Raw genomic sequence first — 26973 nt, 5'->3', positions numbered from 1 at the left:
AATGGAGTCTATTTTTAGTGACTTGCTTCTAACAAATAGAATTTGGCAAAGGTAATGGTGTTGAGACTCACAGACATAGAGAACAGACTTGTATTTGTCAAGGGGCAGGGCTGGGGGAGAGATGGATTCGGGGGTTAGCAAATGCAAACTATTACATGTAGAATGGATAAACAAGGTCCTGTTGTATGGCACAGGGAACTATATTCAATATCCTGTAGTAGACCTAATGGAAAAGAAAAATATAATGACATGAGACTTCCAACAGTATAGCTGTATTAGTCACTCAGCCATGTCCAACCCTCTGTGAGCCCATGAATGGTAGACCACCAGGTTCCTCTGTCCATGGAATTCTTCCCATTCCTCCTCCAGGGGATCTTTCCCACCAGGGATTGAACCTCAGTCTCCTGAATTTCCTGCCTTGCAGGCAGAGTCTTTATCATCAGAGCCACTAGGGAAGCCCGAGACTTCCAATACTAAGTCATAGAAGTCATTGTAGCTTCTGTTTGTTCACATGGATCGTCCACTCTGGGCATTTAAGGGCATTTAAGCAGCCGGTGGAGAGGCTTGCATGGGAAGAAATTGAGGATTTTTGCCAAGAAACCAGCACCAACTCACCATATGAATAAGCCACCACCTTGGAAGTGGATTTGCAAGCCTCAAACAAGCCTTCAAATAATTGATGCCCCAATCAACATGCTGGCTTCAATCTCATGACAGACTCCAACCTAGAACCTCCAAGATAGACCATTCCCATAATCCTAGGAAACTCTAAGGATAATAAGTGTTTTGCTGTTTTGCCACTAAGTCTTAGAATAATTTCTTAGGCAGGGATAGACAACTAATACTAATTTTGGTATCAAAAAGGGGTTCTGCTATAACAAAAATCTAAAATGTAAGAGTAGTTTTGGAACTTAGCACCTGGAAGAAGTTGGAAGAACCTTGAGAAAATTAGTGAGAAGTTAAAGGGTCCTGAAGAGACTGTTAGTGAAGCCTATTGAACTCTGAGGAGACTGCCAGAGAGGGCAGGAAGGTTCACAACTTCCTATGCCAGTCCAGATAACGTGTATCTTGGTGTTCTCCTTGATAAATTTGAAGTCTGAGCTTCTTGGACCATTGCTAGTAGGTAATATGCATCACAGTTAAACACACAGGCTTTGAAACCAGATTGCCTTAGTGTGAATCCCAGTCCCATCACCTCTTGTCTGTGTAATCTTAGGCAAGTCACTTAACCTCTGTTCCTCAGTTTCCCTCACTGGATTGTTATAAGAATTAAGTAAGCTACTCTATATAAATTTAAAAGAGTATAGGGAAGAAGAGGAGAAGGAAATGGCAACCCACTCCAGTACTCTTGCCTGGAAAATTCCATGGATGGAGGAGCCTGGTAGGCTACAGTCCATGTGGTCGCAGAGAGTCAGACATGACTGAGCGACTTCACTTTCTCTCTTTCTATAGTTCCTTTTGGAGAGGAAATGGCAACCCACTCGTGTTCTTGCCTGAAGAATCCTGTGGACAAAGGGGTTTGGTGGGCTACAGTCTATGGGGTTGCAGAGAGTCGGACACGACTAAGCAACTAACATACACACACACAGGGGAGAGGGGAGGAGAGGGTGAGACACATGGAGAGAGTAAAATGAAACTTACATTACCATATGTAAACTAGATAGCCAATGGGAATTTGCTGTATGTCTCAGAAAACCCAAACAGGGGCTCTGTGTCCACCTAGAAGGGTGGGATGGGGAGAGAGATGGGAGGGAGGTTCAAGAGGGAGGAGACATATGTATACCTATGGCTGATTCATGTTGAGGTTTGACAGAAAACAACAAAATTCTGTAAAGCAATTATCCTTCAATTAAAAAAAAAAAACAAACAAGTGCCTATTTCTTTCTGAGTCCCAAGGCAGAGTTAATTATGTTTGAGGACCTGCAAACCAGGATTGTAACAGAAGCCAAGAAACACTACCTTGAGTAAACTGTTCAAGAGAGGCTATTCAACTAGGGTAGCATTTCTTAAGGTATGGCCTACCTGCATGATAATCATCTGTGGTATTTATTTAAAATTCAGAGCCTAGTTTCCTGATTCAGGAAGTCTGAAGGAAGGCAAAACTCTGTATTTTCACTGAGCATTTTGTGGACAATTATTGTGTATCTGAGGGGCTTCCCTAGCGCCTCAGACAGTAAATAATCCGCCTCCAATGAGGGAGACCCAGGTTTGATACCTGGATCAAGATCCCATGGAGAAGGGCATGGCAACCCACTCCAGTATTCTTGCCTTCGGGAATCCCATGTACAGAGGAGCCTGGTGGGATACAGTCCATCAGGTCACAAAGTCTGACATGACTGAAGTGACTTGGCACGCATTGTGTATCTAAACTTTGAGAAGCTACTTTGGGGAAAGGGAGTCCAGGTAAATGGCCTAAAGATTAATCTCATTGAACCCTACTGTTATACTTTTTAAAATTAAGGCAAAGTTTTCTATTCTTCTCCATAATTTATCCATTTTTGTTTTAATATACAAGTAAGGTACATTATATAATAATGTGCATATTTGCCATCAAGTAAAATTAATGCTCCTGAAAGACATGCGAAATTTACCCTGGGTTTGTGGTAACCCCTCGCATATCTCTACATACCTTAGTTGACACACAAGGCTTTTGTGATAAACACATTGACCTACTTTATTTCTCGTGCATGATTTGACAAGTACCATCAGTGTTGTAAATATGTACATTTGACCATTCAGCCTCCAGCTCCACTTTGAGACTTTTAGTAGTAGAGGCTAGAAAGTCTAAAGCTACATTTCCTAAACCCCTCTTGCTTGTAAAATTCTGAATATAAAAGATTTTCCATCAATTAGATATACTCTTATGAATCTGGAAGGCAGAAGTAAGTTGAAAGCCATCTATTTATTGCTATTGCTCATTCTGCTAAAAAGTCAAGTTATGGGTTCAGTTCAGCTCAGTTGCTCAGTCGTGTCCAACTCTTTGCGACCCCATGAATCGCAGCACACCAGGCCTCCCTGTCCATCACCAACTCCCAGAGTTCACTCAAACTCACATCCATCGAGTCAGTGATGCCATCCAGCTATCTCATCCTCTGTCGTCCCCTTTTACTCCTGCCCACAATCCCTCCCAGCATCAGAGTCTTGGAGTTTCAGCTTCAGCATCAGTCCTTCCAATGAACACCCAGGACTGATCTCCTTTAGGATGGACTGGTTGGATCTCCTTGCATTCCAATAGACTCTCAAGAGTCTTCTCCAACACCACAGTTCAAAAGCATCAATTCTTCGGCAAAAGCCTTCCTCAGCGATCAATGCAAAGAAATAGAGAAAAACAACAGAATGGAAAAGACTAGAGATCTCTTCAAGAAAATTAGAGATACCAAGGGAACATTTCATGCAAAGATGGGCTCGATAAAAGACAGAAATGGTATGGACCTAACAGAAGCAGAAGATATTAAGAAGAGGTGGCAAGAATACACAGAAGAACTATACAAAAAAGATCTTCATGACCAAGATAATCACGATGGTGTGCTCACTCACCTAGAGCCAGACACCCTGGAATGTGAAGTCAAGTGGGCCTTAGAAAGCATCACTATGAACAAAGCTAGTGGAGGTGATGGAATTCCAGTTGAGCTGTTTCAAATCCTGAAAGATGATGCTGTGAAAGTGCTGCACTCAATTTGCCAGCAAATTTGGAAAACTCAGCAGTGGCCACAGGACTGGAAAAGGTCAGTTTTCATTCCAATCCCAAAGAGAGACAATGCCAAAGAATGCTCAAGTTATGGGTAGATAGTGTCAAATTGAGTTGAACTGTAGAATATCTGCTGGTGTCACAGACAAGTTGCCTGGTGTGGGGGAAAACACCACGCATTTGATGAGCAGAAGTAAAGTGTTCTATGTGAATGGTAAAGGAGACACACAGAAAAGAAACACACAGCAAGAAAGACTGGGTTTTCCTAACGCAACCACAGTAACATCACCTCTAAAGACAGGTTCTTTAATATAATTAAGTATAATTAAGTACTGTTTTCCAATCAATCTTCACATTGCCAATTGTCTTGTTATTGTCATAAAAATTTTTAGTTTTTTTTTTTTTTCCTGAACCAGCACCCAAATAAGGACTACAAATTTTAACTGGCCAATGTGCATCTTAAAGCTCAATGTATAGGTTCCCTTTCCATTTGTGGGGAGGTTGTCCCTTCATAATTTTTGAAGAAACTGTTAGTTTCCCAGTCTGTATTTTGGTGGTTGCATCCACAATGTTGACACATCCCTCTATAATTCCTATAAACTGAGTGTTGGATCTATAGGCTTGAACTAGTATCTGGGTTTGTTTTTGGCAATATATGGTAATTTCCACTTATTTTTGAGCACCTGATTCTAAGTATTAGATATCTTTATGGGATAGTGAAGTGAAGTGAAGTCGCTCAGTCATGTCCGACTCTTTGGGACCCCATGGACTGTAGCCTACCGGACGCCTTAGTCCACGGAATTTTCTAGGCAAGAGTACTAGAGTGGGTTGCCATTTCCTCCTCCAGGGGATCTTCCCAACCCAGGAAATGAACCCAGGTCTCCCGCACTGCAGGCAGACGCTTTACCGTCTGAGCCACCAGGGAAGCCACCAAAACAAACAAAACCAGAACATTCTGCATTCAATCAGATGGGACCACAACTATAGAGTTAATGGGGATAAAGAAACTGACCCATCATTTGGATATCAAAGGCAGGAAATCTTTTCTTACAGTATTATCCAATTGATCTTTTAATTTACTATACTCTAAAGAGATAGTACTACCAAGACCCACCTAAAAAGAAGCCAATTCATTAGCTTATTATGATAGTTTCAGGTAAAATCTGTCTTGTTTTTCTCTTGATAAACTATAAGTCTGAGCTTCCTAGACTCCCTTGATTGTTGATTTTAGCTTATATAAAGCTGAGAGTAGGAAACTTTCCAAAAGCCATTTGGATAATGGTTTCCATAACTGGTCAAAATTACATGTGTAACTATACCCAAAAGTCTACTTTCACTGCTGACTGCTACGGCCAAGCACAGGTCTCTCAAGAGAAAAACGTTTTACTGTTTTCCTTGTTTCTGGGAAGAATGACATTTCCAATAAAATTTAAATAGCTTAAGATCCTGCGTAACTGTTTTTCATTTTACTAACTGGGCTAAGGAATTTGAGCAACCTCACTGTATTATTAGTCAGGGTTCAGGTCACAGAAGAAAAACAATTCCAGGTATTTTTTCAGAAAAAAATCTCAATTACTGTAACCGTTGGTGCCACCATGCAACGTTAGCATTAACAGAAGATATCTAAGCATAAGTTTCTAGAAACAAGCAGACTTTGACCTCCTCCCACTCCCCACCCAACAAGTTATGTATTTAGTGGATTTCAAAGCAGAGGGTTCAGTTAGTCGTTCTCCCTAGTTCATGGCACACTATCATCTTTGATCTGTGTAAGGCCCCTACATAGTATTGATTTAATTCTTTTCTGCTGCTTTCTTCATTTCCATATCTTTTCCTCACCGCCAGGCAAACTTTGTATTTCCATGTGTATCACTGTTAGCTGTTGTTGTAAAAGATGTATTGTTGCTCATATGTATTTTTAATTTACACTGTATTGTGTAATACTGTTTAAACAGTACTGTGATGCATAGCTTTTTTTCACACTCTACTATTCTTAACATATGTCCACATTGCTGGGTGTACATCATGCCCACTGCTTTTAAATCCTTCACAGTACTCAATAGTGTATTACCCATCACTTTCATATTCCCCCAGTGACAAAGACCCAAATTACCTCCAAATTCCAGCATTCTTGTGAACTTGTGGAGAAATCCCTTTGCGATACACCCGGAAGTATGACTGCTGTGCCATGGATATATAAACATTTTAACTCAACCAAGAGCTACCAGAATGTTCTTCGGGTCTTTCATCAGTGGTGCATGAGAGTAACATGTAGCATTATCCAGGTTTCCATTTTGCCAAATGAGTAAGTATGAGAGACTATCTCATTTTTAATGTATTAACTGTAGTTCTCTTAGTAGAAATAAATTTGAGCATCTGTTTATTGGCTTTTAGAGTCTTATTGGCTTTTTTGAGTCTCACATTTCTGTAAAATGACCTTACCATATTCTCTGACCATTTTCTATTAGATTTATTTTCACCAGAGTTCCTCTTATATTTGGAAACTAGTTCCTTGTCACTCAGACATTGCAAATATTTTCTATTGTCACTCATTATGTTCTTCAGTTCAGTTCAGTCATTTAGTCAAGTTCAACTCTTTGAGATTCCAGGCACTGCAGTACGCCAGGCTTCTCTGTCCATCAGCAACTCAAACGCATGTCCATTGCATTAATGATGCCATCCAACCATCTCATCCTCTGTCATCCCCTTCTCCTCCTGCCTTCAATCTTTCCCAGCAGCAGGGTCTTTTTTAATGAGTCAGCTCTTCACAACAGGTGGCCAAAGTATTGCAGCTGTAGCATTAGTCCTTCCAATGAATATTCAGGACTGATTTCCTTTAGGATTGACTGGTTTGATCTCCTTGCAGTCCAAGGGACTCTCAAGAGTCTTCTTCAACACCACAGTTCAAAGCATCAATTCTTCAGCACTCAGCCTTCTTTATGGTCCAACTTTCACATCCATACATGATTATTGGAAAAACAATAGCTTTGACTACATTTTCCTTTGTCGGCAAAGTAATGTCTCTGCTTTTCATATGCTATCTAGGTTGGTCATAGCTTTACTTCCAAGGAGTATACACCTTTTAATTTCATAGCTGCAGTCACCATCTACAGTGATTTTGGAGTCCAAGAAGATAAAGTCTCTCACTGTTTCCATTGTTTCCCCATCTATTGCCATGAAGTGATGGGACCAGATGCCATCATCTTCATTGTTGGAATGTTGAAATCTTAAGCCAGCTTTTTCACTTTCTTTCACCTTCATCAAGAGGCTCTTTAGTTGCTCTTCGCTTTCTGCCATAAGGGTGGTATCATCTGCGTATCTGAGGTTATTGATTTTTCTCCCAGCAATCTTGATTCCAGCTTGTGCTTCATCCAGCCGGCACTTCACATGGTATACTCTGAATGTAAGTTAAATAATCAGGGTGACAATAGACAGCCTTGACGTACTCCTTTCCAAATTTGAAACCAGTCAATTGTTCCATGTCTGGATCTAACTTTGTTTCTTGACCTGCATACAGATTTCTCAGGAGGCAGGTAAGTTGGTCTGGTATTCCCATCTCTCTAAGAATTTTACAGTTTGTTGTGATCCACACAAAGGCTTTAGCCTAGTCAATGAAGCAGAAGTAGATGTTTTTCTGGAATTCTCTTGTTTTTCTGTGATCCAACAGATGTTGCCAATTTGATCTCTGGCTGTTCTGCCTTTTCTAAATCCAACTTGAACATCTGAAATTCTTGGTTCTTGTACTGTTGAAGCCTCGCTTGGAGAATGATGTTCTTCATTAAGCAGAAAACTAATTTTTTTATCAAATGCACTATATTTTGGCCTTGCAACTTTTGTTTCTGGGGCTTTAAATTCTTTCCCATCTCTACATCACAAAGATGTTTTCTAAACTATTTATGATATTTAATGAAACCTCATATGCACCATATGAAGATGCATACTGATTTCAGAGATGCTTAACTGTAGAAAACAATGGCCAATGGCAATTATAAATATTAAGTCTATGGTAAGGCTCATCCCATTTTCAGAAATAATAAATCAGGATTCTTAAAATTGATATCATGCACAATTTTATAGCTTCAACTGTCACAACTGTCTTTAATCTTTCTGGAGCCCACATATGTATATTGTTAGATAGGAATTCAGTTTGATTTTAACTCATATATAGATACAGTTTCCCAATCTCAGAAGGCAAGATTATAGTATTTTACATTTAAGTATATTTGTGCTTTTAACATAATACTCTTTATCAGACTAAAGTAATTCTTCCCTATTCTTAATTATCTGAAATATTTTACCGTGATAAGTATTGAATTTTATCACATCTCATTTCTATATCTAGGAAATTAATCATAAAATTTTTCCTTTTTTCTCTTCCTTCTGTTAATGTGGTAAATTATATCCTTGTATTCCTGAAAAATTCACTTAGTTGTGATATATTAACCTTTTTATATACCAACCACTGGATTTATTTTTCTAACATTTTGTTAAAATTTCTGCATATCTGGTCCTTAAGAACACAGGACTGTGTTTTATGGTCTTTTATGATTTTTACGATTATGTTTTAATCAATTTTTTACAACAAAGATAGTTTATACACATCTGTTTCTGCTCTCTTGTCTCTACTGGTCATCACTCTTGCCATATATGACAAAGCAACAGCTAATGTCATGCTCGATGGTAAAATCTCACACTGCCAAAGGCTGGAGTTCAATCAGCAGTCATGGAACTAAGATCCTACAAGTCAAACATACGTGGCAAAAAATAAAGAAAAAAAGAATAAGACAACACTGCCTACTCTCACCACTCCTACTCAACACAGTAACTGAAGTCTTAGCCAGAGCAAGTATGCAAGAAAAAGAAATAAAAGGCAACCAAATCAGAAAGAAGTTAAATTGTCTGTTTGCCGATGATATCATCTTACATATTGAAAATTCTAAAGACTCCAACAAAAACTGTTAGAACTAATAAACAAATTCAGCAAAGTTGTAGGATACAATATCAACATACAAAAAGTAGCTGTGTTTCTCTATACTAACAATGAACTATCTCACCAAAAAATAAAACAACCCCATTTACAGACCTCTCTGGTGGCACAGTAGACAGGAATCTGCCTGCCAATGCATGGGACATGGGTTCAATTCCTGGTCTGCGAAGATTCCACATGCTGCAAAGCAACTAAGCCCTGTGCCACACAGCTTCTGAGCTCATGAGCCACAACTACTGAGCCTATGTGCTGCAACTACTAAAGCCCACGGGCCTAGAGCCTGTGCTCTGCAAGAAGAGAGGCCACCAAAATGAGAAGACCACACACCACAATGAAGAGTGGCCCCCACTTGTCGCACACAACTACAGAAAGCCCGTACAGAGCAATGAAGACCCGGTGCAACCAAAGAGAACAAAAACTGTTAGAACTAATAAAAACAAAACAAAAAATAAAAACAAAACACAAAAACAAACAAAAATCCATTTACAATAGCATCAGAAACAATAAATACCTAAGAATAAATTTAATCAAGGAAGTGAAAGGTATGTACAATGAAAACTGTATGAGGCTGATGAAAGAAACTGAAGATACAAGCAGGTGGAGAGACTATCTCATTCTCATGGATCAGAAGAGTTAACATTAAAATGTCCATATTATCCAAAATTATCTATAGATTCAATGTAAGGAAGTAAGTGTCAGTCACTCAGTTGTGTCCGAATCTCTTCTATCCCATGGATTGTAGCCCACCAGGCTTCTCTGTCCATGGGATTCTCCAGGCAAGAATACTGGAGTGGGTTGCCATTCCCTTCTCCAGGGGATCTTCCCAATCCAGGGATCGAACCCAGGTCTCCCACATTGCAGGCAGATTCTTTACCGTCTGAGCTACAGGGATGAACCAATGTAAATTCAATGTAATCCCCATCAAAATTTCAGTGGAATTTTTCATAGAAACAGGACAATCCTAAAATTTGTATGGAACCACAAAAGATCTTGAAGAGCCAAAGTTATCTTAAGAAAGAACAAAGCTGGAGACATCACACTTCCTGATTTAAAACAATAACAAAGCAACAGTAATCATCAGAACAGACACAGAACAACAGAACTGAACAGAGAGCCCGAAAATAAACCCAATGATACCTGACAATAATAGGCAAGGGGAAAGGGACACTCTCTTCAATAAATGGTGCTGGAAAAACTGGATATTCACTTGCAAAACAATGAAATTGAACTCCTATCTTACACCAGTCACATAATGAAATTTAAATCAAGATTACCCAGAGAAGTGCTCCAGAACCTATGAATGGTATAACTGTATGGTTATACATGGAGAAAAGTCATGAATTTGCAGTGTTTAACCTTTTTCCTACACAATAATTAAAAAAAAAATCAAGAGAATAAAGTTCAAGTTTACCACCTCCAAAAAGAATGATTTACCTCCCCTCTATGCTTTCACGATTTTTTATACACAGCTTCTAAATCTCAGGACATTTACATATTTATATCCCCTACCCTAGTTTGGGCTTCCCAGGTGAACTAGTGGTAATGAACCCATCTGTTAATGCAGGAGACCTCTAAGAGATGCGGGTTCAATCTCTGGGTTGGGAAGATCCTCTGGAGGAGGGCATGGCAACCTACTATAGTATTCTTGCCTGAAGAATGCCGTGGACAGAGGAGCCTGGCAAACTACAGTCCATAGGGTCGCAGAGTCAGACACGACTGAAGCGACTAAGCACGTACACACACACCCCAGTTTACTTGGCTTTACATCACTTGTACCAAGAACTGAGCTTGTATACATGGATGGATTACAGAATGTTTAAGAAAACACAAATGTCACTATACAAATATATTAACTAAACAGTATCACTAGAAATAACTTACATACTTAATCTAGTTGCCACAATTGAGTTATTAGATCAAAAGTGATTGCATTAGCAGTTATCAACTGAAAACCCATTCCATCAGCAATGTTGGTTACTATTTGAGTATTTAAGTTAAAATACATACAACTGTTGAGTTCCTTTGTTATTCCTAGCACATAGTAATCAACAAAGACTTGTTGAAAAAAATTTATTGGAACTAATTTTCACATTATTTGCATTCAATAATCAAAAATAATGTGGCATAGATTACATCTCATTCCCTTAATATATTTTTCTTCCTCCAAGAGAATGCCCAAATTTTAGCAGAACGTATGGTAGTATGAAACAAAGACAGCTTCCCAGCCTCTCTTGCAGCTAGACATGCCCACACAACTCAGTTCTGGCCAGTGTAAGACATAAGTGGAAGTGCTCTATGGCAGCTTCCACAATTCTTATGCAAAACACCACTGGCATTTGCCCACTGCTCCCTTCTTGTCTTTCCTCCAAGAGAATAATATAGATGCGATGATTAGAGCTATAGCCACCCACACTGCTTTAGGGAAACGAGAGCCCTCCTTGGATCGGCTACAGTGATGAGCTAAAAGGATCCTAGATCTTCAAAAACTTCATGGAAAAGAGCATGCCCATCAGTCCTGGACTCTCTTTATATTTCTGAAATTTTAAATGAAGAGAAAAATCAACTTATCTTTGCCATTGGAAAAACCCATAATAGCAGCTTTATCCTCCTAGATAAAGGAGGAAGACAGATTTATAAATGACAGACTTTCACAGACATACACTGTGGAGCCACATCTCTCTCAGTTGGGGATAACAGGATATTATCTCTTTTTCAGCAATTATTCTTACTCTTAAGACAGATACAGTTGCTCTATACTAGGAGTCACAGAATCCAGGTTGAAGTCTTACCTCTGCCACTAACTAGGCAAGTCTATCTAAGCTTTTGTAGGACACCTATGTAATAAAATTTCCTTGAGTCTTAAAATATAATGTATTTGAAAAGTGTCCCACCATATAAATTACCATACAAAAAATAGGTGACAAAATACCTGTAGAGAGAAGCTCTTTCTGTCTCACTTGGTATCCCTATTAACAAATGTCCAATAAATACTTATTGAATAAATATTTTTAACTCCTTGCTAAATGCATAAATTATTCTGTTTTGGAGTTTAATAAAGTTCAAAGGACTTTAATATTAATTGAAGTATTACTTGAATCCTTTAGAGACACAATTCTTAACTGTGACATCAGTCAAAAGACATAATGGTATGAAAACATAAACCTAGCTAATCCATTTATCTGGTTCAAAAGCAGACCCCTGTTTGCTACAGTAGTAGTAGTAGTTAGTTGCTCAGTGGTGTCCAACTCTTTGTGACCCCATGGACTGTAGCCCACCAGGCTCCTCTGTCCATGGGATTCTCCAGGCAAGAATACTGGAGTGCGTTGCCACTCCCTTCTCCAGAGAATCTTCCCGACCCAGGGATTGAACCTGGGTCTCCTGCACTGCAGGCAGATTCTTTACCATTTGAGCTACAGGGAAGTCCTTTTTCGCAACAGCAAAATAGTTTAAATTAGAAAAAAAGTTGTGGTATAAAAATAAAAAAATTTTGACACTTTTCCCGTTAAATTACAAGTTCAGTTCAGTTCAGTCATGTGCAACTCTTTGTGACCCCACAGACTGCAGCATACCAGGCTTCCCTATCCATCACCAACTCCCAGAGCTTGCTCAAACTCATGTCAATCAAGTAGGTGATGCCATCCAACCATCTCATCCTCTGCCATCCTTTTTCCTCCTGCCCTCAATCTTTCCCAGCATCAGGGTCTATTCCAATGAGTCAGCTCTTTGCATCATGTGGCCAAAGTATTGGAGTTTCAGCTTTAGCATCAGTCCTTCCAATGAATATTCAGAACTGATTTCCTTTAGGGTGGACTGGCTGGATCTCCTTGCAGTCCAAGGGACTCTCAAGAGACTTCTCAACAACACAGTTCAAAAGCATCAATTCTTCGGTGCTCAGCTTTCTTTATAGTCCAACTCTCACATCCATACATGACTACTGGAAAAACCATAGCTTTGACAAGATGGACCTTTGTTGGCAAAGTGAAGTCTCTGCTTTTAAATATGCTGTCTAGCTTGGTCATAGCTTTTCTTCCAAGGAGCAAGCATCTTTTAATTTCATGGCTGCAGTCACCATCTGCAGTGATTTTGGAGCCCAAAAGAATAAAGTTTCCCCATCTATTTGCCATGAAGTGATAGGATAGGATGCCATGATCTTAGTTTTTTGAATGTGGAGTTTTAAGCCAGCGTTTTCACTCTCCTCTTTCACCTTCATCAAGAGGCTCTTTAGTTCCTCTTCGCTTTCTACCATAAGGGTGGTGTGGTATCATCCTGGAGGAAACTTCTTCATGTCGAGGATGGGGTGGAGTGGAGTGACGAAGTCCTCTGTCTCATCCTTTTGTCTGTCCTGCTGGTCTTTACTGGTCCCTAAGCATGTATGCTTTTGCAAATGAAAGTCAGGAAAACTCCTTTGGTTTTCCTCTCTGCTGATCATATCCTTCCCCTGAAGTAATGGAAGAAAGGCCTAACTGCTTGAATGGAGGTGAGGAGGAGGGAAGCGGAGATTGTGACCATGTGAAATATTAAATATTAAGTTACACATAAAAATGTACTTTAATATTTAAACCACTAACCCCACCACACTAAATGAAGGATATCCTCACACTGAGCAGTGGTTAAAGTGTTTTATTAAATTAAGTATGTAATTTGCAAATGGTTTCATAAGAAATTTTAAAAGCAAAGTTATAAAACAGTTTCAATAAAAAAGTACAGTTAACAGCAAAATTACATTTTCTTTATAGTACAAATAAAAGGATTTTGTTTCTAATAGACTGAAGATCTTATAATATATTCTCCAACTGACAGTTGCAATATTATATTTTAATGAGAAATCTCATGGTTAATTCTCAATCATATGTTAATAAATGGGTTCATCATTTGGACCATAAAAGTCATTTTCTCAACTTTAAGGAAAACAATAAAACTTGTCATCATATAATGTGAAGTTATAAAAAGCTCTTCAGGATGTAGATGTATTCTAGCCTATTTCTCTAATAAATTTTGCAAAGAGACATTAAGTAACACTGTAAACTTGAATTACATTTAAAAATAAGCACCATTTACATACATTCTACCTAAACTTACTTTACCTTTTAAATGACAAGGTTTTTTGGCCACACAAAAGAGTTAAATCTGTTTTCTTTACCATGTAAATAAAAATAAGCAATATTTAACCACAACACAGAAAAATTATCAAACTTCACCTCAATTGTACAATGAAAAAGCAATTGGAAAAAACAGCACACATTATTTTTGTGTCTTTTTTATACATTTTGTCATTTTCTTAAATTGAGAGCAGTTAAAACATTGTCAGAGCAATTTCCTGAGTTTCAAAGTTTCCAATTTCCAGCTCAGAAACAACCAATCTTGCTACCATACATGTCTTTTTTTCTAAGCATACAAAACACTTAAATTTAAAAAGGACAAAATAAAGGATTGGAAACAATCCAACAGAATTATTTAGCTTTTCTCTCCAAAATGTGTTATAATACACAAGACACTTTAAAGTGTTAAGTCGGGGTTTCTACTATACAGTATGTCCCACATTTGAAGGCCTTAGAATTGCAGGCAGTACTGAAACACTAAACTTGAAATAATATAGAGATACTTGAACAGCCAATAAATGTAAGACAAAATACTTCCGTTTCTCATGTTTAAGGAAAGAAATGAACAGACTGAAAATACTGTTAAAAGTCCCCTCTGTCCAACCCCACTTTCCCTGTGGTTTCCATATTAGTGCTCATCTTCCCCTGGGAGATACTGGTAAGAGACTATTGAAAGAATATAATTGTTATTAAAATCTTCCAAAATTACAGACCTGTTGTACTTTTAAAATATTAATAACTTTGCAAAGAGCCATTCTAGTAAGTCATATATTAGCACAAATATACCAAAACATACATGAAAACTCTGATAAGTCCCACATTATCTTTAGTTTTGACACACAGGATTTAGAAATGAGTAAAAGAGAAAAATTTGATAATCCTCAAACTCTGTTTACCTTTGGCATACAGGATTTAGAAAAAGGCAAAACAAGAAAAGAGCCATTATAAAAATTTCTTTCAAAATTACATGTTGCTTAAACTATGCTAGATAGTGGGATAGAAGCCAGTCTGGTACTAAACAACTTTACAAAAACATTTATAATGTTCAAAATGTCTCCATATATTTATAAATGATGATTAAGAAGAAATGCCCTAGATTTACCAAAATAAAGCATAAAATTAGAGTTGGTACAGTTCAAAACATAGGTTCTTTCATTTGATTTCTGCCCACAAAATACCTCACCTCTTGTTCTTTTTGACTGCTCCCATATTAATCATAATTATAATAACAAATACTGAAGTAAAGTCTAGTTGAAGCACTCAAAAGCGATGTCTTTTTTTAAACTGGGATGAGGAAATATAAAAACACAGAAAATGAGTATGCAGCTGCACACACTCGAATAATCCTAGGTTTTAGTACTGTTATACACATTTCTTAAATCATATCAATTTATACACAGAAAGGTTTTATTTCATTAACAGTTGTAGTTTTATAATTAAAGTTGTTGAAAGGAATTGTTTTATTTTTAATGTATACAACTCTTCTAGACCGCACAAAAAACATATGCCAAACTGTTGGCATTTTTTTTTTAACAAATTACCACAAACATAACAATGTGAATAATACTTCAACACCAGTTACTATTTCTAAGTAACAAACATATATTTTTATGGAAATAAATTCAATGATATGGCTCTTCTTTTACAAGCATGCTTTCATGATATATAAAAACATGTTTCTAAATTTTATTTTCATTAAAATGTCTGTTCTTCTGGGAATTCTTTCAGTAATAGCGCAATCCTAAATCCTATCACCGAGTCCAAATAATTTTTAAGCTTATCAAAAATCAATACAGTTGTTTGCTAAAACTATGTATGTTGAAAATACCCTTTATATCCAAAGTCAGATTTATTTAAGCCAGTGTCTCATGTTGGAAAATTATACTTTATCGCACTAAACTTGTATAAAGGAAGTTATAACTGACAAGTATACTAACAGGGCTTTATAAGCTGACCAAGAAAAAAGATGTCAGTGAAAGTTTCCTTTCAGAAAGTTGGTTCTTTTTAAAAATAAAGGTAAAAAACTTTTAAATTGTAAGAATTTCTTTTATGATTATATCAAAAATGTTTTCTATATCTGTTTTAAGTTAATAGGATTTTGACCTACTCTAGTTTAGAAATTACATGCCTCAAATACAAAATATAGCTCTTTAGTACTGTCTTCAATAAATATGATTTACACAGGCAGTGCTATAAGACTCGGAGCAGTTCTAGAAGACAGCAGCACTCCTTCTTTGAAAACTTGTCTGCCTATGGAAGGTATAAAACTGTAACATAATCTCAGACCCTAACTTCACTTCTAGGAAATGTACACACCCAGAAAGAAGGAACAAAAGGTAAGTGATCACAACCATATACAAAGCAGAAGTGCAACAGAATGTCTTCCTTCCTGTAGAATATGGCAAAATGATTTTTTGTATTGTTTTGAAATCAAGAAGCACTCAAAGGTTTCTGTTAGATCTCCTTTCTTTCTGTACTACTACTACTAGATCTCAAAGCACTTTAAATACCTCTCATAGAAGCCTTTAAGACTTTACGAAACGTCAAACAACAATGAATATAAAGGTAACATTTTCTGTCTGAGGAAGTATCAGAGCATTTCAATCTTTAAAACCACAGCTGATAATTTTCTTAGACATCTGGTAATCAATAAAAATTCTCTTTAATATCTTTAATAGATAACATATTTGGCATTTGATTCAGTAAAAATTAAACTTCTCTTGAATTTTGAAAAACATCATGTTTTTCTAACTGGACATCACTACTAATAAAACATACATTTACATAAAATTGACTAAATCACTCAAATAAAACTAATTTTAAGCTACAAACCTCCACACTTTTTAGTCAAGGATGTTTATTTTACTTTAGCATGACTTTCAAGCACCCTGGTTTAATTTCAGAGAATCTGCAAAAATGAAAAAAGAGTTAAAGATAAAAATTTCAAATTGATTAAGAACTATATCTTGTAACCAATTCTAAGTACCTATGCTAAACATAATATTCACTATCAAAGCACTCTCCTTTAAGTTAAATCAAGGACTACTATCTATGCTTGTGTTCTTTTTAATCTACTGTCAAAATAAACACATGACTAAGGCTGGGGATTACTCCTAACAGCAGTTATTACAATTTAAGATTTTTTAAAATTCTCAAGCCTGATTTTGATGTTAATGAATGAAGGATATGATGATGTCTGAATTACATTCTCTCTCTGCATTATAAGACTACCAAGAAGAAATTTCCATAGGTAAGTCTGATTTATCAGAACATGAAACCCCCTCAGTGTGAAATTTAATTTAAAGAAACACCATCAGTCTCTAAAACAGACGATTAATTCCAATATGATAATGTTCTAGCCTATTTCTTTTGTAAAAGTAACCCTAAAATGTCAGCTGTTTTCATGCTCAGAATTAATGCGACCACTTTCTATAACATAGCCAACATTTTATTACATGACATAAACAAAACAGGCTGTAATAACTGAAACTAGAAGTAAGGGAAGGAGGGTACTGGGATTCCTCAGGGAAGCTATCCATCAACAAATCTTTCTTCTTGAACTTTTCTTGCCATTGGCTGTTACTGAATAATAATCACTTAATGAAAAAGGATATTTCATATTTGCCAGCTAAGACTAATAGTGGCACTTAATTTATGAAGATGTATAAATTCATAACTGACTAGAGATTTCCACTAAAGTTTAAATACATACAAATTATAACCACATTTTAGCAGGAGCTCCAAATTCTTCCAAAATCCACAAGCATGTACTTCTTTTTAAAAGAATTAAACAATAACCTTAGGGTGGAAGGAAAAGGCGACGACAGAAGATGAGATGATTGGATGGCATCACTGACTCAATGGACATGAGTTTGAGTAAACTCCGGGAGTTGGTGACGGACAGGGAGGCCTGGCGTGCTGCAGTCCATGGGGTCGCAAAGACTCTGACACGACTAAGCGACTGAACTGAACTAAACTGATGATATGTATAATTTAACTATCTTGAATAACATAAAAAAAAGAATATTTTAATTTTAAATCTATGATAGACATAGTTTTTTCAAATGATTACTTCAACAACAAACAATTTTTCTTTCATTTCTGGTTTACTACTGCTGCTGCTGCTAAGTCACTTAAGTCGTGTGCGACTCTGTGCGACCCCATAGACGGCCTCCTACCAGGCTCCTCTGTCCCTGGGATTCTCCAGGCAAGAACACTGGAGTGGGTTGCCATTTCCTTCTCCAATGCGTGAAAGTGAAGTCACTCAGTCGTGTCCAAGTCTTAGCGACCTCATGGACTGCAGCCTACCAGGCTCCTCCGTCCATGGGATTTTCCAGGCAAGAGTACTGGAGTGGAGTGCCATTGCCTTCTCCATTCTGGTTTACTAGACATCAGAAATCCAGAAGGGATGTTACATATGATAATTTAATCATGAATTTGTGGTTAAAATCAGGTGGTTAAATTTAGTAAACTATCTTAACAAATTGTTCTGAGCATATTATTAGTGTATACTATCTGCATATGGGCAACTGCCATTATCGATAACAGAAATCTATACTCACCTAAAGTTATGGCTTGTGAGGTATTTAATGACGGCTGGTTTGATGCGAGCAACTCCTCCCTGGCTGTGGTTTCCTCTCCCCGTTATCACAGAGAGATAGGGCTTACCACCATTCTGCTTAAATTCTGTTGCAACAGAAATTGGAACAGTTAAAATTTATTTATCTTACATTCGCAACAGAAAACGAATCTTTACTCAAACACATATGAAATTGTTTTCATGAGGATTTAAAGATTTATTACTTCAAAAAGTCCTACACTGATGTTTTTAAATGTATGTTTCATCTATACTTTTAAGTATAGAAGCTTCATAGCAATTGATCCACCTAAAGACTTGAGTGGAACTTCTGTGGGGAGAGAGACATGCATGTGCTACCAGAATTTCCCTCTGAAATAATGATGATGACAATAATATTAACGATACTGAACAATTATTACACACATGGATTCAGGCATCACTTTAAGTGACTTATATTTATTAACTAAGAATCTTTATAACAACTCTACTAAATACTCTGAAGCCAGACAGCTTTGATCTTTATTATAAGCAGCTCTGCCACTAACTGACTGTGTGTTGGGACCATGGACAAGTTTCTTAGCCTATCTGTGCCTATTTTCTTGTCAGTAAAATGGGGTATGAGGCAACTGCTTTATAGGCTATAACTCTCAGGAATAGTCATTAGCAAACCCACTAATTATAGCATGGACTGCAGTCTTACTGTTAAAGATAATCAATTATTAACTTAAGAAAGTCTTCCAAATAGATGATTTTAAAATATAGAATGAACCTGAGCCTCTTAAAAGACCATAGCTCCTGCTTTGGAAATGAGCCTGTGAAAATAAAGTATATAAATCTGAAAGTAACAGCTACAATAAAATAGCAACAACAAAAAACCTGTTTATAATATGAATTGATTTCACAATTCAGTAGATATTTGCTCCTCAGTTTTAAATAGCACAAGTTATGACCTTTAGCATAAAATACATATACCCATAAATATTCCATACTCTGTTCATTCAGTTGCCATAAAACTCTGCTGCTGCTGCTGCTAAGTCACTTCAGTCGTGTCTGACTCTGTGCGACCCCACAGACAGCAGCCCACCAGGCTCCCTCGTCCCTGGGATTCTCCAGGCAAGAACATTGGAGTGGATTGCCATTTCCTTCTCCAATGCATGAAAGTGAAAAGTGAAAGTAAAGTCACTCAGTTGTGTCTGACTCTTAGTGACTCCATGGACTGCAGCCTACCAGGTTCCTCTGTCCATGAGATTTTCCAGGCAAGAGTACTGGAGTGGGTTGCCATTGCCTTCTCCAGCCATAAAACTCTAGCAGATCCACAAACATTGTTTTTCAAGTCTCATATCTCCAAGGCAATATTTAGTCTGGAATTAAAGTGGACATGTTGCTCTTATATTTATAATTCCTATTTAAACTCATCTAAAGCATTTCTCAGATTTCTATCATTTCAACTATAAATATTTCAGTACATATTTTAAAAGATAAAGACTCTCTAAAAAAAAACATAACCACAACACTTTACTGTCTGAGCCACCAGGAAGAGTCAATCATATCTTATAAAGTTAAAAATAGTTCCTTAACGTTTCTAGAAATGGCTAAAAATTTCTCCCAATAGTCTCAAAAACTGTGATTTGTTTGAATCAGGGTTGAAACATGTCCACACATTGTATTTGGTTGATATATTTCATAGGGCATCCCTGGTGGCTCAGACGGTAGAGAATCTGCCTGCAATGCAGGAGACCAGGATTTGACCCCTGGGTATTTGGTTGATATACCTCTTAACTTTTAAAAGGTTCTTCTTCCCACTGTGTGATGGGGTTTTTCAATTTGTTGGAAAAATGAGATCGTTTATCCTAAATATTTACAGTCTGGATTTTGTATCCCCATGGTGTCATCTAACATGTTCCTCTATTCCCTACAAATCTGAACAAAGCAGTTCAGTTCAGTTGCTCAGTCGTGTCCGACTCTTTGCAACCCCGTGAACCGCAACACACCAGGCCTCCCTGTCCATCACCAAAGCAGTAGTCAGATCTAAAGTCAGATCTATCTGCTTCTGGTTATTTGGGGGCAGAAAGCTTCATGGGTAGTTGTGGTATATATATATTTCAATCAGAAGACACAAAAGGGTCAGAATTCTTTTTTTAATAATTCATCCCTAATTTTGACCATCAGCTTTTACAACTACAAGCAATGTAGGACAGAGCCACAGATTGTTCCCCTGGATACGTTTCTGTTCAAAAAATACTACCATCTGGTGGTGACCAACCATAATTACAGGTCACCACAGGTAGCGTGCATAGATGGGCTTTGGCTTCCAGAGAGACTTTGTATCTTGGGTCTGGCCAAGTAGAACCTTAAATAAGTTATTTAACTCTTTTATTCTCATAATTTTTTCTACTGAAATAAAATTCACCTAACATAAAATTCACGATTTTAAAATGTACAATTCAGTGTGTTTTAGTACATTACAATGTTGTGCAACCATCAACATGATCTAATTCCAGAACATTCCATCATCTCAAAAAGAAATTCTGTGCCAGTTAGCAGTCAGTCTCCATCCCTGGCTTTCCAGTCCCAGAAAACAATAATGAACTTTCTGTTTCTATGGATCCTATTCTAGACAATTTATATAAATGGAAATCATATAATATGTGGCCCTTTGTGTCTGGCTTCTTTCACACTGCATGATCCTTACAAGGTTCATCTGTGTTGCAGCATGTGTCAACATTTCATTCCTTTTTATGGCTTAATTATATTCCACTGTATCGATATTGGAGAAGGCAATGGCACCCCACTCCAGTACTCTTGCCTGGAAGATCCCATGGATGGAGGAGCCTGGAAGGCTGCAGTCCATAGGGTCGTTGAGGGTCGGACACAACTGAGCGACTTCAATTTTACTTTTCACTTTCACTCTTCACTTTCATGCATTGGAGAGGGAAATGGCAACCCACTCCAGTGTTCTTGCCTGGAGAATCCCAGGGATGGGGGAGCCTGGTGGGCTGCCGTCTATGGGGTCGCACAGAGTGGGACACGACTGAAGTGACTTAGCAGTATCGATATACCACATTTTTTCCATTCACCAGTGGATAGACATCTGGGTTGTTTCCACCTTTGGGCTATTATGAACATACATAAGTTTCTGTGTGGATGAATTGTGTTTTCAATTAGCCTGGGACCAGAACTGCTGCGTCATATGGTAACTCTATGCTTAACCTTTCAAGGAATGTCAACCTTTTCCACAGGTTGCACCATTTAACACTCCCACCGGCAATATATGAGGGTTCCAATTCTCTGTATCCTTAATCACACTTACTATTTTCCACTTTATTAAACTTACTAAATCATCAGTTTCCTTATCTATAAAATGAGAGGAATATCTACTCTTCATTCTGTCACTTACTCAAAAGGTTTTTAAAGTGTTGAATGGAAAGCAGAATATACAATAATGATTCAATAATTATCTTTAATTCAATTATTGGCCAAAAAGATGGGCATTTAATAATCAATTATAGGGACTTCTCTAGTGGTTCAGTGGTTAGGAATCCACCTGCCAGTGCAGGGGACATGGATTTGATTCCCAGTCAAGAAAGATGCCACATGCCATGGAGCAACTAAGCCCGTGCATCACAACTACTAAAGTCTGCACACCTAGAGCCTGTGCCCCACGAGAAGAGAAGCCACTTCAATGAGAGACAATGAGAAGCCTGCACACCACAATGAAGAGTAGCCCTCACTCGTCGCAACTAGAGAAAGCTCGCATGCACCTATGAAGACTCAGCACAGCCCGCATGCAAAAAGTCAACTATATAAGAAGATTTTGTAAATACTGTGATACACAGGAGTACTAGCAGAAGTTTTTAATAGGCAGCCTAATTTAGTCTGAAAGTCAATAAGCGGTAACATAGATAAACATAAAGAAATGGAAGAGAAGCAAAACACAAGACAAGGATAAAGACACAGGGCAGAAAAAACTATGTAGGGATGTGGGGATTTATGCTAAATGAAACACGGCAACCTATCACAGTGCTAATTATGTAACTAGTCATTCACTATCATCTATTCTACTAGATGGCAAACTCCATAAAGATGGTAGTTGTGTGTCTTTTTCACTGCTTTATGTTTGATGTCAAGAATATATATAAGATCATCAAGTTTTTATTGAGTAAATGATGTATTCATCCTCTATAGACAAAATATTCCCTTATAATACTTCTATATAGGAATTTTTCTTTTCTCTAGATTAAATAATGTATTTATCTCTTTTGATCTTTGTTGCTGTTTTCTAGATTTTCTCTAAGATTTTCAAAATTATATTTAAAAAACAAGTGGGGGAGGAAAACCCTCTACTCTATCAAAGAATGTCTGCTAATAAAACTTCCTTCCTTGTATGAAGGAATACAAATTATAAAAACACCATTATGGAACCACCAAGAATACACAGAAGAACTGTACAAAAAGGATCTTCACGACCCAGATAATCACGATGATGTGATCATTCACCTAGAGCCAGACATCCTAGAATGTGAAGTCAAGTGGGCCTTAGGAAGCATCACTACAAACAAAGCTAGTGGAGGTGATGGAATTCCAGTTGAGCTATTTCAAATCCTGAAAGATGATGCTGTGAAAGTGCTGCACTCAATATGCCAGCAAATTTGGAAAACTCAGCAGTGGCCACAAGACTGGAAAAGGTCAGTTTTCATTCCAATCCCAAAGAAAGGCAATGCCAAAGAATGTTCAAACTACCACACAATTGCACTCATCTCACATGCTAGTAAAGTAATGCTCAAAATTCTCCAAGTCAGGCTTCAGCAATACGTGAACCGTGAACTTCCAAATATTCAAGCTGGTTTTAAAAAAGGCAGAGGAACCAGAGATCAAATTGCCAACATCCACTGGACAATTGAAAAAGCAAGAGCAATTCCAGAAAAACATCTACTTCTGCTTTATTGACTATGCCAAAGCCTTTGACTGTGTGGATCACAATAAACTGTGGACAATTCTGAAAGAGATGGGAATACCAGACCACCTGATCTGCCTCTTGAGAAACCTATATGCAGGTCAGGAAGCAAGAGTTAGAACTGGACATGGGACAACAGACTGGTTCCAAATAGGAAAAGGAGTACGTCAAGGCTATATATTGTCACCCTGCTTATTTAACTTATATGCAGAGTACATCACGAGAAACGCTGGGCTGTAAGAAGCACAAGCTGGAATCAAGATTGCCGGGAGAAATATCAATAATCTCAGATATGTAGATGACACCACCCTTATGGCAGAAAGTGAAGAGGAACTAAAAAGCCTCTTGATGAAAGTGAAAGAGGAGAGTGAAAAAGTTGGCTTAAGGCTCAACATTCAGAAAACGAAGATCATGGCATCTAGTCCCATCACTTCATGGCAAATAGATGGGGAAACAGTGGACACAGTGGCTGACTTTATTTTTCTGGGCTCTAAAATCACTGCAGATGGTGATTGCAGCCATGAAATTAAAAGACGCTTGCTCCTTAGAAGGAAAGTTATGACCAACCTTGACAGCATATTAAAAAGCAGAGACATTACTTTGCCAACAAAGGTCCATCTAGTCAAGGCTATGGTTTTTCCAGTGGTCATGTATGGATATGAGAGTTGGACTATAAAGAAGGCTGAGCTTCTTTATAAAAAAGAATTGACTATAAAGAAGAATTGATGCTTTTGAACTGTGGTATTGGAGAAGACTCTTGAGAGTCCCTTGGACTGCAAGGAGATCCAAGCAGTCCATCCTAAAGGAGATCAGTCCTGGGTGTTCATTGGAAGGACTGATGTTGAAGCTGAACCTCCAATACTTTGGCAACCTGATGCGAATAGCTGACTCATTTGAAAAGACCCTCATGCTGGGAAAGATTGAGGGCAGGAGGAGAAGGGGACAACAAAGGATGAGATGGTTGGATGGCATCACCGACCTGATGGACATGGCTTTGGGTGGACTCCGGGAGTTGGTGATGGACAGGGAGGCCTGGCGTGCTGCGGTTCATGGGGTTGCAAAGAGTTAGACACGACTGAGCGACTGAACTGACTGATGGAACCACCAATAAAATAACTGATTCAGACAAGGATCATAAATGGATGCTAAAATCATAAGGCAAAATGAGAACAGCTGTATGAAAATAGTTATTCACACAGTCACAAAGAATCAATCACCAAAATTTACTAACTGATTACAAAGGGAGAAAAGGTACATTTACAAAGCAAAATCTGATATGATAAGAGTTCTATATCTCAGCTAAGAAACCAAAAACACCACCAATAAGGGAAAACTGACCATATATGTCTTCTAATGAGTTCACCAAGGATGACCTAACATCACTTATGCAGCATTTTTACCAAGAAAATTTTAAACCGAATCTAGCCATGAAGAAACAATCAGACAAATTAAAATTGTTCGACAATTTACCAAACGACTGACTTGGAATCTTTAAAAATGTCAATGACATGGAAAACAAATACTAGACAAAGGAACTACTCTATATCACAGGAGGCTACTGACTTGGGACCATCAACTAGAACATGGGATGCATGACTGAATCCTGGATTGGGGGTAGAAAATGGCACAGCTACATAAGACCTTTCCATACAACTAGAAAATACTAAGTGTGGCCTGTACATTAGACAACACTTTGTTAACAATGTTAAATGTCTTAAAAGTCATCATGTATTGTGATTGTGTCAGAAAATGAATTTTTCCTCAAGTGATAAACATGCTGAGGTGTTCAAAAACAAAGCACCACAATCTTTAAAACTTATTCTCAAATGGTTCAGCAGAAAGCTATTTTAGAGAGAGAAAAATGTGGCCACATGTTGACTGGTCAGTCTACAATTCATTCAACTTCTCTGTGGGTTTTAAGTTTTTCAATATAAAAAGCTAAAAAAAAAAGATAGTGATGAGTAGACATATACGTTGATATGCAAAATAAAAATGCCCATCAACAGAGAGATGGGCACATTATGACATGGTCACATAATACTATACAGCAATTATAATTTAAAAAAAACACAATCCATTAAGATGAGTAGATCTTGAAACTAGATTGGGTGAAAATAAGGAACTTGGCTGATGATACAGTGTGACACCATATATGTTGATTTTTTAAAACTCACAAAAGGAACAAATAGACTGATGATGAATGCAAACTGAAGGGTGTTGATTTCCACCAGGAAGGTAAGAGAAAAAAAATAAATAAAGAAGCACATACAGTAAAATGTTACCACTTGTTACTTTATACTCATGGGTACAGAGGTGTTCTTATTTTACTCTGCAACCTTTTCAACATGGTCTGCATGATAAAAAAATGAATTCTCAACCTTTTATATCAATTATATTCAATCAAGTATTGAACTAATAATACAACTGTGTTGAACTGATAAACTTATATAGTATACAACTTTCTAAAATATATATAAACGAATTAACCGGAATACAGCTATCAATGACAGAGCAGTATGATGGAACCACAAGGAAGAGCTGAGGCATGGATTTTATGTCTCCACAATAAAATGGAAGATAAAAAGAAAGTCAAGTTGAGAATTCAAAATATCCTAGCAGTGGTAAAAGGAGATGATTCCCTAGTATTAGATGATTCCCTACTATTAGTCTGGGTACTACAAAGATTGAATTTTCCTAAGTGCTACCATCTGGTGATGAAAAGGAAACAAGATAATAAACCAACAAGATACTTTAATGTATATAAAGTACATAATACGATTTTAAGAGGCAAGCAGCAGCTTTCCTATTGACCTGCAAAGACTAAATACAAGCAGAAAGGGAGAAGGGCACACTATTATAATGCAAACACTCAGAAATCCTGAATTTATGATAATTCTATAAAAATCCTATTTACTTCTATATTTTATTAAATCCTTATTTACTTCTGTATTTTATTAAATATCTGTTGAGCAACTGACATCTAATAAGTATCTAATAGCTCTAGTAAATGTCTACAAACAAAGACATATAATATTACTGAAAGGTCCAGAGAATTCTCAGATTATATCATGCCCTCCCTTTGAGGCCCAAAAGTTGGTTTGATATATATACATGCCCAGTATAACAAAGGAATAAAAACATGACTGAAGCAGGAAAATAAAAATGTTAATGGCCAAGGCAGTTAGAATTCTTTCCCAAGGTTTTCTTGAAGAATAAGTCTAATACCAACATCTATCAGTGTGGCACACATATCCTTAGCCTGCACATTCAGACTCCCTTTTGAATTTGCAAGTTATATCAATATAAACAAAGATATACTTTCTATTGAAATTGTGTAATGACTACAGTCCTACCTTCAGTTTTCTGCTGTAAAACTGTCGTCAAATGTTCTATAGCCTCATCCACATGCAGCCCATGGAGGTCTAGAACATTCTGAGGCAATAGGGAGGCATTGACTTTCTCAAATATCTCCATGGCAGCAAGGTGATTGGCTTCTTTCATCTTCTGCTCATGGAGACTACCCTTTAAATATAAACATATCACCAGTGATCACTTTTCATATCCGCTACTTAGTAGGCAATGAGAAAACAAACAGTGCCCCCAGTGGAACAAAAAAAATAAAAGGAAAAATTAATCTAAAATTTTTAATACAATAGGCTAATATGCACC

At 37.4% G+C, this 26973-nt stretch overlaps 1 protein-coding gene across 3 annotated transcripts in view; it reads right to left on the bottom strand.

The window, feature by feature from the left end:
- Nucleotides 1–16414: 16414 nt before the first annotated feature.
- The window catches only part of LOC120862053 (NEDD4-binding protein 2-like), a 56907-nt gene continuing 46348 nt past the window's right edge, over nucleotides 16415–26973 (bottom strand). For all 3 annotated transcript variants that reach the window (XM_040238051.1, XM_040238053.1, XM_040238052.1), the window contains 3 exons: nucleotides 26658–26826; nucleotides 18334–18457; nucleotides 16415–16679 (listed from right to left, as the gene is read on the bottom strand). In XM_040238051.1, coding sequence (XP_040093985.1) covers nucleotides 16634–16679; nucleotides 18334–18457; nucleotides 26658–26826 — 339 coding nt within the window. In that variant the 3' untranslated portion in view covers nucleotides 16415–16633. The remainder of the gene's footprint in view (nucleotides 16680–18333; nucleotides 18458–26657; nucleotides 26827–26973) is intronic.

This window comes from Oryx dammah, unplaced genomic scaffold (genome assembly GCF_014754425.2).
Source record: "Oryx dammah isolate SB20612 unplaced genomic scaffold, SCBI_Odam_1.1 HiC_scaffold_3, whole genome shotgun sequence".
Lineage (NCBI taxonomy): Eukaryota > Metazoa > Chordata > Mammalia > Artiodactyla > Bovidae > Oryx > Oryx dammah.
This window is presented reverse-complemented; position numbering and strand designations above follow the sequence as displayed.